Source organism: Lygodium microphyllum, chromosome 20 (genome assembly GCF_053477565.2).
Source record: "Lygodium microphyllum isolate KBCC chromosome 20, Lygodium_microphyllum_v1.1.10, whole genome shotgun sequence".
In the NCBI taxonomy this organism is placed as follows: Eukaryota; Viridiplantae; Streptophyta; class Polypodiopsida; order Schizaeales; family Lygodiaceae; genus Lygodium; species Lygodium microphyllum.
In genome coordinates this window covers 55,429,762-55,446,097 of record NC_141154.1, presented here as the reverse complement: position 1 = coordinate 55,446,097, position 16,336 = coordinate 55,429,762, and the positions used below count along the sequence as shown (strand labels likewise).

Sequence of the window (16,336 nt, the reverse complement as noted above, 5' to 3'; positions counted from 1 at the left end):
CTCTAACAAGCCTTTGCCCTACTTCCTACCTCTTCTCTTACACTTTCTCATCTAATTTTATAACCTTTGAGTGAAGGTTTTTCATATTCAAGTGCAAGCCACACAAGCTTTTCATCAATTCATCCATAATATCTCATGTTTGGGTTAGAGCACCAGTAGGCATAATTGGTTGTTTAACCATAGTTATAGGATGGCTTTGCTACAATTTTAGGACTTTTCATAGACACGATAGACATAGACCCAAACTACATGGAGAAGGCAGATCTGTGACGTCAACATGGACACTTGGATGGCCTTTTGCAACACTCAACCCTTCGAGTGAAACAACCCAACATTCATGTCATACCCTCGAAGGGCAGGAGTGGATTTTGACCCCAATGTCCATCGTCTATGACTTCCCAATAATCTATAATCCACATTGTACTACATATGAAGATGCCCTTATTTTCACATCAGAAAATTTGTATGATACCATGGTCCACTTCATCAATGAATTCTCTTCGTGCCCTGACCTTGCCTTTATTACCACTTGTAATTACCTTAGATTGCTTAGGATACTCCTTAGGCAAGACCCCACTCCGCAGGAGCGTGGCCTTTGAGCCCTCCATTTTGATCCAAACGCTATAGATAGTTACGCAATGGCTCGATTAATGATGCAAGTTGCACTACTACCTTCATTTTGCTTAGCTCTTCTAGAGGATATAAATGATAGGCACTTCACTCACTGCAAACATCCATTCGTCTCCACTGCCACCTTTCAAGTCTGCCTAGACCTCAAGGGATATCTCCAAAGCTATCAATTCCTTAACAAATCTATTAAGCCTCCTTCTCTGCGTCACTCCAATGAAGAAGACTAGCTTCTATCATGACTATGTAACTCAAAAAAAGAAAAAAAAAAGAAAAGGCAAAAGTACACAACAAAAAGAAAAACAAAGAGAATGGAAATGGAAAGAGAGAATCGCACGAAGACATAGCGAGCTGCACATAGACGACAGTCATTGCACCTAGGGGTTCTCAAGTTAGGTGCGTCCAGTGGCCTCAGTCGATCGGCTGCATAACCCCCTAGCCCTTTTTGATCCCCCACTATACACACTTAAGGTACCTCAAGGGCAAGACCTGCCTAAGGAGAAAACACTCACCTATGGTTAGTAGACTTGTCTCCCTAAGTCGCAACCACCGCACCTCACTTCTATATGCATGCGGTCCTCAAGTGTGGGATATCACCCAGGATTAGACCCAACTCCCCATTCCACTAGCACAAGCACGATGCACTACACGGTGAGGTAGACACTTCCCCTTGGTAGAGCATGTCTTTTCTTTTCACGTACTCTCGGATGCTACAACCACTAACATTGGAGGCCTCGCCATCCACTCAACATACCCTCGGTCTCCAACAACGCAATCATTGCTAAGCTCTTCAACCACTACCAATCAACACAAGGCCCTATCATCCACTTAGGCAACCACCCTTCAAAGCACCGGACCCTCAACAACAAAGCCCCGCAAGTGCCATGGGACTAGCACTCGTCTAAGAGGAGGGTAATGTTAACCCCAACTTGAGATAGAAGCAAAAGAAGTGAAATGCGGATGAAATGAAAGAAGCAAGACGAAGAACAAGCAAAGGCACAAGGGTGGCCTCTAAAATCAAGTTAAAGAAAATCACATTTTTGAGTGAAAGGCGCACCAAAACTTTTGTAAAAGAGTACTAGGCTCCCTCCTGTGCAAATTGTAAAAGGGTAGATGGGCATAGGCTAAAGAAATAGACCAAGTAGAAGGGAATGGAAAAAAGGGCCTTGCCATAATAGCCGGTTATGCAAAAAAGGGGATGGGTATCCATGGGATTTAACAGCATGTATATAAAGTTAAAAAAGTGGATGAGAGCTCCTTCTTTGGTGTGTGGTAACAAGAGACTCTTCTTCTTCTCTTCTTCTCTTCTTCTCTTCTCTTTGCTTGCTTGTGTGTCTTGAGAGAGGGAGTGTGAGAGTCTGAGGGAGTGAGTGTGTGAGGGTGAGGGATCAAGGAGGTGAAGCTCTCCACCATCTCCTCTTTTCTTATTCTCTTCTCCTTTATTCTCTTATCTCGCACGTAGCTATGGAGGATGGAGCTTGGAGGTGTAGGCTTGAGGATGCTTCATCTTGCATCAAGAATCATGGAGCTATTGGTGTGCTTGAGGGAGGAGGCAACTCATTCGAGCATCGAGGTAAGCTCGCTACACCCCGGTAGGATCGAAGGTGCGTCAACTAGGTGAGAGATAGCCATAGGTGCTCACTTGAAACACTTGAATGAATAAGTGGTCAGTGGGTCTTGGCGGTCAAGCATGAGCTCCCTCTATAACGTCAAAGAGAGAGGGAAGAAGTATAGTATAGGGTGCAAAGGGAAAGATAGGAACAAGGGAGATTGGAAAGAGAGATCAAGCGCCTAACAAAGGAGAAAGAAGAAATTGCATAGAATGGAAGGGGCTGGAGCCGACGATAGTGGCCCTGTCATCACAAAGGCAAAGTGAGGGGTTGGAAGAGATGAAAAAGAAGGCAAAGGAATGGGAGGCCAAAAGTGAGAAGAAAGTGAAGGACCTAGCGAGTCATTTGGCCCTTGTGGAAGGAAGCAGAATACTAGCAGAAAGCAGGGCTGACGTTGCTTAGGCCATTCTAGAGGCCTAGCAACATGCCTTCCTCAGCACAATCTTGGACATCACACTCACTGAAGAGAAGAAGGCAATTGATACACTTAAAAGAAAACTGAAAATAGCTCGCAAGGAGATAAAACAAGGGTTGTGCTCCCAAATCCAGGACACAAGCCTCAATTTGACTTGGCAAGATCAACGAGAAAATCTGTTGATGCATTGGGACTCTAAGAAGAACAACCACAGGAAGCAGTAGAAGGATCAAGCCATGATGGGGCACAACGAGATGAGAAGTGGGTTTCAGCACCTCCCTCACCACAACCAAAACCCCCTCAAGAGCAAGATACCACATTAGAAAGGAAAGTAAAGGCTAAAAAGAAAAGGTCTAGAATGCTTGACCAAGCATGCAAAAGGGCAAAAGTGGAACCACCTCTACAGTCCTAGAGCCTCCCATCCCACCAAAGAAAGACTGCTCACCCATGAACTAGAACACAGAGCTATCAGTATGGGAATAGTGGAAAAATCGGTACTAGTCCTTTGATTTCACCCCTAGCGACCCTAAGTAAAGTGTTATCCACCAAAGCGGTAAAGGAAGTAATTTTCATGGGAGGAAGGCTTGGTGACCGATGGCTTGTCGAAAGAGATAAGAATCCAATGACTTGGGGGACAAAATCTCCAAATTACTAGGAAAATAAGGTCGAGGAGGTACCCCACACAGTAAAAGGCTATGAATCCCAACCTAAATAAGGGAGAAGAGTCTGGAACGACAATGCGTCGTTCTGCAACTCCCTACCCTTTGAGCAAAATGATCCGACCTATCTACCGTATCCTCGAAAGGTAGGAGTAGATTTTGAACCTGACATCCATGATCGATACGACTTCTTAAAGATCTACAACATCAATGCCACAAAGCTTGAGGAAGCACTCACTTTCCCAGAACAAGATATATGGGACTCCATGGTCCACTTCTTGATGGAATTATCCTCTTGCCTAGACCCTGCCTTTGTAACAATATGTAACTATATTAGATTACTTAGGACACTCCTCAAGCAACCCCCCGCACCATAGCACAATACCATCTTTCGCCACTCTTTTTTGACATTAGTGCGGGAATAGATAGTTGCACCATGACTCGTCGGTTGATGCTGCATGCTACTCTGTTCCCATCATTTTGCATGGCCCTCCTTGAGGACATGAATGACAACCATTTTACTAGTTGTAGCCACCCATTTTTGTGCACCACTCCTCTCCATGTTAGGATAGGCCAAAAATGGTACATGCTAAGTAAGAACTTCCTCAGTAAATCATTAAAGCCCCCTACCTCCCCATCTCACACTCAAGAGCCAGAGGAATAGATCCTCTAATTTGTACTACCTCTCATCTCGTGACCTTGTAATTCAAAAAGAAAAAAATAAAAAAGAGAATCACCTAACGAGCAAGTAGTTAGACCACCCCACTTCACAAGCCACAAGCACTATATCTAGGGGCCCTCAAGTTAGGTGCATCCGACAGCTTCAGTCGGTCGGCTCCATCCCTAACCCCCTAGTCTTTTTATATTCCCCACACACATGCTTAGGGCACATCAAGGGCAGGACACACCTAGGGAGATCACACTTGCCTACGGTTAGGCCTGTCTCCCTAAGCTGCACTCACCACACCTCCCTTATGCACGAACTGGGTCCTCAAGTGTGGGACACCACCTAGGCTTGGATCGACCCAACTCCCAGTTACACTCGCACGAGCACAAGGCACCACACGGTAAGCTAGAAACACCTCTTAGGTAGCACACTTTTTCTCTTTCAGTTAATTACAGATACTGCAAACCACCACCATCAGAGGCCCCACCATCCATGCAGCATATCCTTCGCCTCCAACAACACAATCATTTGCCAAGCTTGTCTCCCAATACCCATCCACACAAGGCCAGTCATCACCTCAGCAACCACATTTCTAAGAACCAAGCCCTCATTAGCCAAGCCTCGCAAAGTGCCATGGGACTAGCACTCATCTAGGAGGGGAGTAACGTTAACCCCAGTTCAAGACGGAAGAAAAAGAAGCCAAAAATGTAGATGCAACGGAAGATGCAAGATGAAGAATGGCTAAAAGTGTAAGGGCGGCCTAAAAAATCAAGACAAAGGCAAAAGTGTATTTTTACATGCAAGGTGCCCCTAGAATTGTTGTAAACAAGCATCAGGCTCCCTCCTATGCAAATTGTAAAAAGTAGATGGACATAGGTAAAGAGAAAAGGCAAATTGAAGTAAATGGAAAAGAGGACCTTGCCACAATGGTTGGTGATGTGAAAAAGGGATGACCACCCAAAAGGGATTTAGGGTTATGTATAAAAGCCAAAAAGTGAATAGAGAAGCTCATTCTTTGGTGTGTGGCAAAAGTGGACTCATCTTCTTCTCTTCTCCTTGCCTACTTGTGCATGCTTGAGAGAGGGAGTGTGAGGGAGTGAGCATGTGTGGGATCTTGGAGGTGAAGCTCTCCTTCATCTCCTCTCTTCTTCTTTTCTTCTATTCTCTTCTCTCGTCTAGCACGTGGCTATGGGCGATGGAGCTTGAAGGTGGAGGCTTGAGGATGCTCGAGCTTGCATCATGAATCGTGGAGCTACTGGAGTGCTTGAGGGAGGAGGTAACTCATTAAGGCATCAAGGTAAGCTCACTACACCCTGATAGGATCGAAGGCATGTCAGCTAGGCGAGAGATAACCATAGGTACCGCTTGAAATGCTTGAAGGAATAAGTGGTTCGTGGGTTTTGGCGATTGAGCGTGAGCTCCCTCTACAGCCTCTCCGACTATAGTATGAACCACATGGCTCCTTTCCAAAGTTGGTACTCAATAGCCACCCCCATTCAACAGCCCCATAGGCCAACATCTTCTTATGATCATGATGCAGCTTTCTTGTCAAGTTAGGCCTGAAAGCACGTAGCTTTTTCTATGCAGCAAGATGGCTAATATTAGCTTTGCTTTTCCAAAGCTTTGCAAATTTTCTCCAATTTGGCCTCGCCCCCATGCATATCAATGCCATCATCATGTATGGCAACCATTTTTGCCATTTTGCCATTTTGCCATTTTGCTTAAATTAACAACTGTAACTCCAGGCAATGCTTGATGATTGTGGAGGCTACGAATTTGCACAATGAAAGCATGAACACCATAAACACGTCCATCTCTAAGCAGAGGTGCATAAACAATTGTATGTATTGAGATTTTACCTAAGCCTCTTGGCCACCATTTGGTAGTTGTTAAAGTTGGACTTTGTATGACAAACTCATTCGTTGAAGGGTCAAATGTTACAGTAGTTTCCAACCCTTGCACATTTGATCCATGACCAAGTTTTATCTATGCATAGCATCCTGTAATAAATCGTCTATACACAAGAAGCATGTGATTCTTTTCTCTTTAGTAGACTGCACATAACATGAAGCCATCTCAAAGCATGAAAGGTAGAAATTATCCCCTTCCTTCCCTCTTAGCTAGTGCACATGTGAATAAATCACATGACAAACCATAGATCTCCATTTGCATGTTCCCCTTGATCACAAGCCAATACAAAAAATTTAGGATGGAACCAAGCAATCAAATTTTCAAATTGACAATTTAAACTGAATGGCAAATAAAAAGACACATAGACAATGAAAAACAAATTCCTAATGACACTCACTAATGAGTTCAAATTCTTGGTGAAAAACTCTCCCCTCAGGTTCACAATGGTGGACGTACAATGTCACGACATCCATCCCCTCCAAACCTACACATCCTCCATCATGTGCCAACTTGGTTACCACTTCCATCATTGTTCCCACCAGGATCATATGGGTAATCATCTGAATAATATGACAAGTAGGTAAGTTGACATAGGTTATCACAACATCCTCCTGGATCATATGGACAAATCAAAGTAGGTAAGTTTCGTAGATCATCACAACATCCAGTGGCTTGGTCTTCTCTCTTGTAAAAATCTTCTCCATAGCATCCAAGCTGGTTGATAATCGGACAATCCTGTGACTCCAATCTTCCTTTGCTCCTTCAATGGAATAAGTCATGTTTGTGCCTTGACCACATTGACACTTATAACCATATCCATCTCCATAAATGGCATAAATGATAGTGATCCTGCAAATTGGTCCGACCTTCTTGTCAACCGTCTTATTTTTTGTATGTACTATGGCTTCTTTGCTACAACCTACAAATTTCAGCTCAAGCTATAAATACTCTGGTAATTTTGTTGTGTATAAACAACACCCAACTCTTTTTATTGATAAAAATCAATCATATCTTGTTTGAATTGCATATAAATAGCCCAACACTGAGGCTCACAACTTACTTCAGCTACTATAAATCCTGTTTGTTGTTGTAAATAAGCACCCTGAAAATCTTATTGCTAAAATATTTCAGCAAATAACACTTTTTGTTGAGAATTCTCAGCATCAAAATTTTCTTATAACATGAAATCAGCAATTTCACGATACATCACCAAAGAATGGACCTATAAGACATATGACAGCTCTTGATTTTTAGTTTTCAGCAATGTTGAAAGATCCTCCATAGTATCCGAGCATGACAGCCCATCATAGAGACCATCTACTATGTCTTCATCCTGTAAAAGACCTACAAGCTTCAATTCTTTTTCTTTTCTCTTCAAGTACTGCCTGGCAACTCTAAGCATGTCCATAATATGCTGAAAACACAAAGTACTTTCAATAGCAGACACACCATAAACTCTTGAGAAAAAACTGTCATTGCCAGGAGGCAAGAGCTTTCCCTGTCTCATACCACTATTGTCTCGCAAGATAGTGGTACCTAACAAAATTTTGGCTATCCTGCTGGAAGAGGGGAATCCCTCAAAGAATCCTTATTCCACTCATGGTTAATACAAATTGTCATGAACTTGACAGCTCTCTTTCCATCCTTGCTTCAGATCTATGCATAAGTAGACCCATTGTCCAAAACCTTAGTCTCCATCCGAGACTCAGTAATGAATGGTTGCCCCAAAATAATAGGATAGGAACAAGAGTTCTGCATAAAGAAATGATAAGTCTCATCCACATCTCCAATAGAAATCTTCACGTTCGGACAAGTAGCATATAAATCTCCTACAGTGTTGTTGGCCACACGAATGCACCAACCATGATCTACATCAACTGGCCATCTACCAGTATCATACAATCCATGCACTGTGACATTAATCTCGGAGCCGTGATCCAAAAGAGCGACACAAGGGGTCTCCACATCACTAAGCTTGATTACCGTCTCCTTACTCACATGAGCCTAGTGATTGCAAGAAAAATGGTGTCCCTTTTCTGATCTCGTCACCTATGGTTGAAAGTTCAGATGTTGAAGCTTTCCCCTTTTTCTCTGCATGCAGTGCATAGGACCATAAAGGAGATTTGTCATTCAGCAACTACTCTAACTAAAGGCCATAGGCAACAGCTTCTCTTGCCACCTCTCGCATCACATAAGAAGAGCGCAAAAGAGACTCTTTTAACAATTTCTCCATACCACCCATACCAAAATTTGGTTTGATCTGCTGCTCTGTATCTCAAAACATATCATATTATCCTGCTAGACTACCAACTTCAACCTTTTCGCCTCTTCAAAATGTTGATAGTCCTTCTTCATGATCTGGACTATCACACCACATGCAACAACGTACATGATCACTCCTAGAAGAATTTACAGAAGGAGATGTTGGGGGCTGAAATCAGAGCTAGACTTAGCGACTGCTGCCCCATTTGAGTCGCCTTGATTTGTTGGTCTTTTAAGTTCTTTCATATCTCCTCCACCATATCTTCGACAGTCAGTCTTGTAGATGGTCTGACAACCACAACAAGAATAGGCATAGGCATAGACATAGACTAAGAAATAGGAGAAGTAGTGGATGGTGCAATAGGAGAAGTCGTGGTAGGAAAAGACGTCGCTAGTGGTGATTGCATCCTATTCTGCAAGCAAGCCCTCCATCTCCGCTTATTTGTCAATGTAGAAATCACAATCGCATCAACAGTGTCCTTCCAATCCATCTTCAATCCCATAGGCTGCATATGGTCCTCTAGCAGCTCTCCCAACTCATCCTGAAGTGCAGGATCAGTCGCTTGTAAGAATAGATCCACTTTCTCTGAGTTCAGAGTTCTTTGCACTAGTTCATCCAACTGGTTGTATCACTCGTCAAACTCCCACAACAATTTAGAAGCAACAAGTTCTTTGTTGGGCTGATAAACCCACTCTTTAAATGTCTTTCGCGTAGCAATACCATAATCCTCCAGAAAATATTCATCTTTTAGCGCTTTCTTGAAAACATTTCAATTAGAGTCATGTACAAACAAATCTGTTACTCCAACCCACAAAGCAGGCGTGACAAGCCGAAATAAATAGTTGCTCCAATTGGTTGGAACTTCAAAGAAGCACATTTGACTTTCAAAAGCCTTAATGTAGGCTGGAACATTCCGGCCATCAAAAAAATTTTGCTCACTAACTACAACCTTGATTGCCTTGGTCACACCAAGCGTATGCTCTTATTCTTGATACAACAGTTGTTGTTGGTCTTGATGCAACTGTTGCATAGATAATTGCATCTGTTGATTTTGCATCATAATGGCTGAAGAAAGAGTTTGTAACAAAGTCTTCATCTCATCGGTCCAAAAGGAAGAAACAATCAATGATGAAGGTGGATTATTCAAAGGGTCTTCCATCTCGATGATAAGAAGTGATGCTTTCACGTCTAATTTACCACATGTCGCATGGAATATGCGCAAGAGTTCGTAAAAGTCGCTTGTCATAGGGATGCTATGTAAGATGGGAGTTCCAAGTTCAAATCTAAGCAAGATTATAAAGTCCAAAGCTCAATCAGGAGAGCTAAACCCATAACCATAAATGCCAAGTTGAATATTCAATCCAAGCCAGGTTCTCCAAGTAGATAGATCTTCGCACTAAACTAAGATGACATGGTACAACTTTGTGCACTGATTATGGTGGCTCCATCTCTTTCACAATTTATAGTGGCTTCTTCTTTAGAACTGCAACTTCGTTGCCATGTGGATGTTCCGTCCATGCAAGTGTAGTACCTCGTGACTTCTTCTCCTTTGCTACCAATTGGTAGTGATGAAACCGAAGAATCTAGTAGAGCTAATCTCGATCCTTCCCTTCTTTGGATAATGGCATCCTACAAGTTGACATAGTTTAGACTCTCACCCCACTCAACCCTTCTCTTCTTCACACTTACAATCATAGCAACACGCTAATTCAAAGTATCCTCAGTCTTCTTCACATCCAAAACATATTGTCCATTAATTGAGCTTACACTGTTGCAACTCTTGACTTTCCTACTCTTCGTCTTCAATATGACAATTTGCTTTTACTCAACAACTCCCCATAATATTAACAAAAGATTTGTGACTGTTACTCACGATAAGACCCCCTCAAATGGCATCAATGACTACTCCTCTTGATCATGCATTGCTTCTCTTCATGGTAGGATGCAATGTTTTGTTTACGTTTCCTCTTTCAACCACAAAGCTTGCTAGAAGAAAGCCTGAATTTTCATCGATTATCTCCTTCTTGTTGACTTGATATGCTGCCACTCACGTTCAACTGAATCCTCTCTGCCTTTCTTGGAGCTCTCTCTTGGTGGCAAGCAGAAGGTATCGTCGCAAATGTGGAAGTATTCATGTCGAAGAAAAGAGGTCTCTCTCTTAGTTGATGACAGTCTCGTGTTCAAAGACAAGATTGGCACGTCTGTATATTTATAGAGTTTGCCAAGATTTCCTGGTAATCTTGATCGTACTTGCATATGCGAAATGTGTAAGGCTCCGGCTCCATGTTCATGATTATGAGCAGTATGAAGTCAAAGTCTATAAGAAGACTCTTTTAGGCTAATCTGTACATTGTTTGAGTGGGTGGCGGAGCCATAGCTACATACCTCTCCCATATGGCCTCCTCTCTAAATCTATGGATTTGAAGCTCCATGTACTCTTGGCATCTATACTATTAGTTAAGGGGAGGTTGGGGGATGGTGCCAGGTGGCAGCCCCCAACCTCCCCACAAAGAAACGCGTGGGCAGGTGCCACGCGTCTAGCACCCGCCCTCGCCGCGAAAATCGTGCCCGCACTGGCGCTTCGCGCTGGGGCGAGTCTAGGCGCGGAGCGTCTAGTGATAGCCACAAGAATAGATCCATTCGCTCGTTGTGAACTGTTGCAAGAGATACCAAATCAAGCATGCAGTGACGTAGAAGCTCATGCCATCCTTAAGGCGTTCAGTGAACTAGCCCATGAGCAAGCAAGGGCAGAAGCATTCAAGCATGTAGACAGTGGGATCCACACAGCATTGGCAAAGGTGCGTGCTCCACCGCAGGTACTCAAAGGGCAATGCCACATGGAAGCTGAAGAAGCCGCCTTGCTACCCTTATTCACAAGCCCTGGCTCCATCATCAAGCATGCCAACCTCTCCACCAAAATCAGCACTGCCTCTCCGACTATAGTATGAACCACATGACTCCTCTCCAAAGCTCGTACTGCCACCCCCATTTAACAGTCACAGGAGAGCGCCTTCTTATGATCATGACATGCCTTTATTGTCGAGTCGGCCCCAAAAGCAAGTAGCTTTTTCTATGCAAGATGGTCAATATTAGCTTTGTCTTTCCAAAGTTTTGCGACTTTTATCCAATCTGGCCTCACCCCCATGCATATGAATGCCATCATCGTGTATGGTAGCCATTTTGCCATTCTGCTTAAATCAGCAACCGTAATTCCAAGCAATGCCTAATGATTGTCGAGGCTACGAATTTGCATAATGAAAGCATGAACAGCATAATCACGGCCATCTATAAGGAGACGCGCATAAACAATTGCTTGTATTGAAACTTTCCCTAAGCCTCTTGGCCACCATTTGGTAGCTGTTAAAGTTGGACTTTGTATGACAAACTCATCCGTTGAAAGGTCAAATGTTGCAGTAGTTTCCAACCCTTGCACATTTGATCCATGCCCTGTGCATAACATCCTGTAATAGATTATCTATATGCAAGAAGCATGTGATTCTTTCCTCTTTAGTAGATTGCATGTAACATGAAGGCATCTCAAAGCATGAAAGGTTGAAATTCTCCCCTTCCTTCTCTCTTAGCTAGTGCACATGTGAATAAATCACATGATAAACCATAGATCTTCATTTGCATGTTCCCTTTGACCGCAAGCGAATACCAAAAATTTAGGATGGAACCAAGTAATCAAATTTTCAAACGGATAGTTCAAACTGAACACAAACAAAAAGACACGCACAAGGGAAAACAAATTCCTAATGATGTTAACTAATGAGTTCAAATTCTTGGCGAAAAACTCTGCCGTGATTTACAAGAGCAAAAGGGACTACTAACCTCCCTCATCAATAATTCCTACGAACATTTGGAAGAAATGGAAGAAGGAAGGTCTGTTGACCCTCTACATGGAAGGGAAAGGTCATGAGAATTTGGAATACAACATCAACCTATAGGTTTAATCTTCCTATGCAAAGGATTATTGTCAATAAGCTACCCCTTAGAGCTTCCATGTCTAAAAGAATGCCTATTAGGGCACTCTGTCCTTTCTATAAGAGAGCCAATGAAGATAAACAACACCTATTTTGGGTGTGTCTACACATAATTCCTATTTAGTCTAAGATGAAATGTTGGTTGCGGTTAGTTGATGTAAGATGCGACCTTGGAATGAGTATGGCACTACTTGGAGATCAGGGATCCTTGGATGATGCCTCTTTAGTTATTAGTAAAATACAGGTTATTAGTATTCAACCTACACATTGATTTGTAATTAGTTATTAGTTAAATATTTAACTATTAGCTCTATTCATTATAGTTATTAATCATATCGATACATGCCGTGGTTAAACCAATGTTTTATTCAATAGTATTAGATAGGAAATATAGTTACTAATTACATTCAATAATATTCAATGCATGTTATAGTTAAATAGTTTGTCACTAATAGTGTTGTAATCATTAACTAACTAGTTAGAGAGATTGTGTACTTAGTGCATATTAAAGCAACTTTTAAAAAGGGTGTTCAATAATATAGCAATAAATCAAAGCTAGGAGAGATGCATGCAATTATGGAACGAATCTAGGACGAATTCACCTGAACCATCTAGACCTCCTAGTCTGCATGTAATCCAAACCGCTTAAATCTCTTTTCTAGACATATTGGTTTTTGAGAACCTTATTAGTCAAATCAAGATCCTTATGTATGGGGCTAACCTAGACATGGATTATAATTAGTTATTGGTCAAATACTTACTTATTATTTGTATTAGTTATAGTCATTAATTGTATTCAATAGTATTCAAAACATGTTGTAATTAAATAGTCAGTGATGGATAGCGTTGTAGTTTGACTTTGGACCTTGTTGTGTTTCAAAACAAAGAATACAATTTAATTGGATATATTAGTGTAGTGGCAATTATTTAATGAGTTCAAGTACATGGAAGCCGAAGGAGAAGAATAACAACAAAAAGGACATGGTAGTAGTAGTAGTAGTAGTAGTAGTAGTAGTAGTAGTAGTAGTAGTAGTAGTAGTAGTAGTAGTAGTAGTAGTAGTAGTAGTAGTAGTAGTAGTAGTAGTAGTAGTAGTAGTAGTAGTAGTAGTAGTAGTAGTAGTAGTAGTAGTAGTAGTAGTAGTAGTAGTAGTAGTAGTAGTAGTAGTAGTAGTAGTAGTAGTAGTAGTAGTAGTAGTAGTAGTAGTAGTAGTAGTAGTAGTAGTAGTAGTAGTAGTAGTAGTAGTAGTAGTAGTAGTAGTAGTAGTAGTAGTAGTAGTAGTAGTAGTAGTAGTAGTAGTAGTAGTAGTAGTAGTAGTAGTAGTAGTAGAGAGAGAGAGAGAAGTAGTAGTAGTAGTAGTAGTAGTAGTAGTAGTAGTAGAGAGAGAGAGAGAGAGAGAGAGAGAGAGAGAGAGAGAGAGAGAGAGTTGGGGGGGGAGAGAGTAGGAGTAGGAACATAGGATAAGATACTAATATAGAGATATAAATCATTAATCTAATATTATTGTTGTACTATATGTGTTAACGTAGTAGACCAATATTATGCATGTCTGATAGTATAGTTGTTTTATGTACATCTAATATTATAGTTATTCTATATGTGTTAACATAGTAGACCAATATTATGCATGTCTAATAGTATAGTTGTTTTATGTACATGTAATATAATAGTTATTTTGTCTATGCTACTATAGGAAGAACATAGTAAGTATAGTCTTAACTATTGTGCCCATCATGTTCTTGTATCCTACTATATGCCAATAAAAGCTCACAAGGACAATGAATATCATCATGAACCGTGTGGACCTATACTATGCCAACCTTGATCTCAAAGCCACTCTATGGAATGCTTATGGAAACATCAACTAGCAATACAAATGATTGGTATGATTTACTGATTTTCATTTGGGAATTGAAGGTTTCTTCTTCAACACATTACTTCGATCTCATGGTAATGAAGGAGACCTTGAAATCTATATCACCAAGTATATACAAAAACATTTGTTGGCCTTAGACCACACCCAACTAGTTGATGAATACCATCATCTAGAAAATCCCATTTGTCAAAGACAACCCAACAATATTCATAGTATCTCCAACATCAACCAAGTATTGAAACGACTGCATGTGTTTTTGGACCTGTTTGGGCCTCCTCTAGGGGTACCGAACACTAGGTTTGACACCCGAGAGTAATTAGCAAGTTGAATGTTTTGGATGTACATTACAAAGTGACGTGGGTCTTGGAGTAGCCCCACTGAAAAATAAATAAATTTGAAAAAAAAAAACAGAGTCGTTGAAAGGCCGACATGTAACACAGTCAATCATTCAATGCATGATGTTGCTGGTCACACTCATCGGCAGCATTCTGGGCCATCCCCTCTTAGATTGCCTGCTTTGGTTTCAGGTTCCGGACCTGTTGTGCGAATCCCGGTTCCCCACCGGATGGGAAATCTGCACCTGGTGGGAACAGGCCCTTAATATTCCTCTCCTTATGTTTTCATATGTACTCTCTCTATCTCTCTCTCTCTCTCTCTCTCTCTCTCTCTCTCTCCTTTTGTCTTAGTACACATACACACACACTCTCTCTCTCCTTGTGTCTTCGTATACACTCTCTCTCGCGCGCGCGCGCATGCGCGCGGAATTTCTTTCTTTTGGTTTCTGCTTGTCGGCATCGACGGAAAAAACAGTCAGAGAAGCGCATCTGTTATCATATGGCTCAGTCTCAAATTGCAGCTTCTACTACTGCTTGCTACTGCATCAAAGCACGATGGAACTGCCGTCAGTGACAGGGATGCGTTGCTTGCAGGACGATGATGATGATACTCACTTGTGGATCTTCTCGTCATCTTCTTTTGCTCTCCGCCCTGATTAACATCCGGACATGGTAGTTCGGGACTCTTACATTGGCCGAGCACCTCCGCCATTTCCAATATGCCAGAAGCTGCTCAGGCTTGGGATAGGAAGTAAAGGGAGTATCATGTCTGTGGCCGTTGCCGCTTCCTTCCATCAAAAGAGCAATCCACGGTCCGGGTCAGGGAAGGAAGGTCCGTGAAGTGGCCCTTTTTCCCCCAAAGAAGTGAAAAAAATTCTATTAATAAGACCCCTTGGAACAAAATATCCTAAGGCAAAATGCAAAGTAGAAAGCAGCTTTGTAAGGGCCTTCCATGTCAGAAAATATGCATCTAAGGGAAGTCCATTACAAAGCTTGAACGAATAAGCAGTTGCAGGTCCTTGAACTGGCTTCTTTTTATGTCTGATATGTCATGATGGAGTCTGAAATTGATTGAAACAAGAAAGAAATCTGAAATTGATTAGGTATATTTTCCTAAGAATGCAGATAAAGCCAAGAGAGTAGAGAGCTTGTGGCATGACTTTTTTGCAAGTCCCTCCGATTGGCTTGATAACAGGCTTACAAAGGTAATTGATCGGCTCTTTTGTGCCACATCACTAAAGAATCACTGGTATTTAAAATTCCATCTCGGTAAGGATTCTTTTAGGTGCTTTTTAGATGTGTTAGGATTGGCGTTTAGCATTCCATCTCAGTAACGATTCTTTTTTAGGGGGCTCTTACAAAAGGATCACTGGCATTTAGCATTCCGTTCCAGTAACAATTCTTTGAGTTGCTTTTGATTGTTGGGCGACCAAGCACTGTTTGTCTGGATTTGCTAAAAACACATGCATTTAGATGGCATTTATTTTCTTCCACTTGGTTGAAATCATTTGTCAGTGTAGCACATGCACTAACCTGCATCTCTTCTGTCCACTCACCGAGCATCATTGTCTGCTATAGAGAAGTAAAGAATCTCCAGATTTTGTTCATGGCTTAACTAAAGAGGCGCTGTGGATTGATGGACGGTTTAATCCACTTTGGGTGGAGAAGGAGCTAACTTTACTAGATGAAGCACTGAATGTACGAGCTATTTGTCACTCTACAAGTGTGAATCATGGAGTTTCAAGCGAGAGTTGTTCAAGGTAAGTTCAGTCATTTTCCCTGACCATCTTGCGAGATTGTTGCTTGGTGGCATAGGTTTTCTGGAACATAAAAGCATAGTGAAGTATGTGATCATCAAATAAGTCATACCATTTTTTCAAAGTTAACTTGAGTTAAGTTCCACTGGCCCTTTGTCTAAATTTTTCTTCTTTTGGTTAATGCTGCTTGGCGAACAAGGTCTGTTGAGTGTAAAAGTTTAGTGAAAGTCGCTAA

The 16,336-nt window shown here is 41.7% G+C and overlaps 1 protein-coding gene across 4 annotated transcripts in view; it reads left to right on the top strand.

Annotated features, from left to right (window-relative positions):
* Positions 1-14,710: 14,710 nt before the first annotated feature.
* The window catches only part of LOC148018912 (putative pentatricopeptide repeat-containing protein At3g25060, mitochondrial), a 57,997-nt gene continuing 56,371 nt past the window's right edge, over positions 14,711-16,336 (top strand). For all 4 annotated transcript variants that reach the window (XM_087701198.1, XM_087701196.1, XM_087701200.1 and 1 more), the window contains exons 1-3: positions 14,711-15,176; positions 15,470-15,549; positions 15,923-16,104. In XM_087701198.1, coding sequence (XP_087557324.1) covers positions 15,014-15,176; positions 15,470-15,549; positions 15,923-16,104 — 425 coding nt within the window. In that variant the 5' untranslated portion in view covers positions 14,711-15,013. The remainder of the gene's footprint in view (positions 15,177-15,469; positions 15,550-15,922; positions 16,105-16,336) is intronic.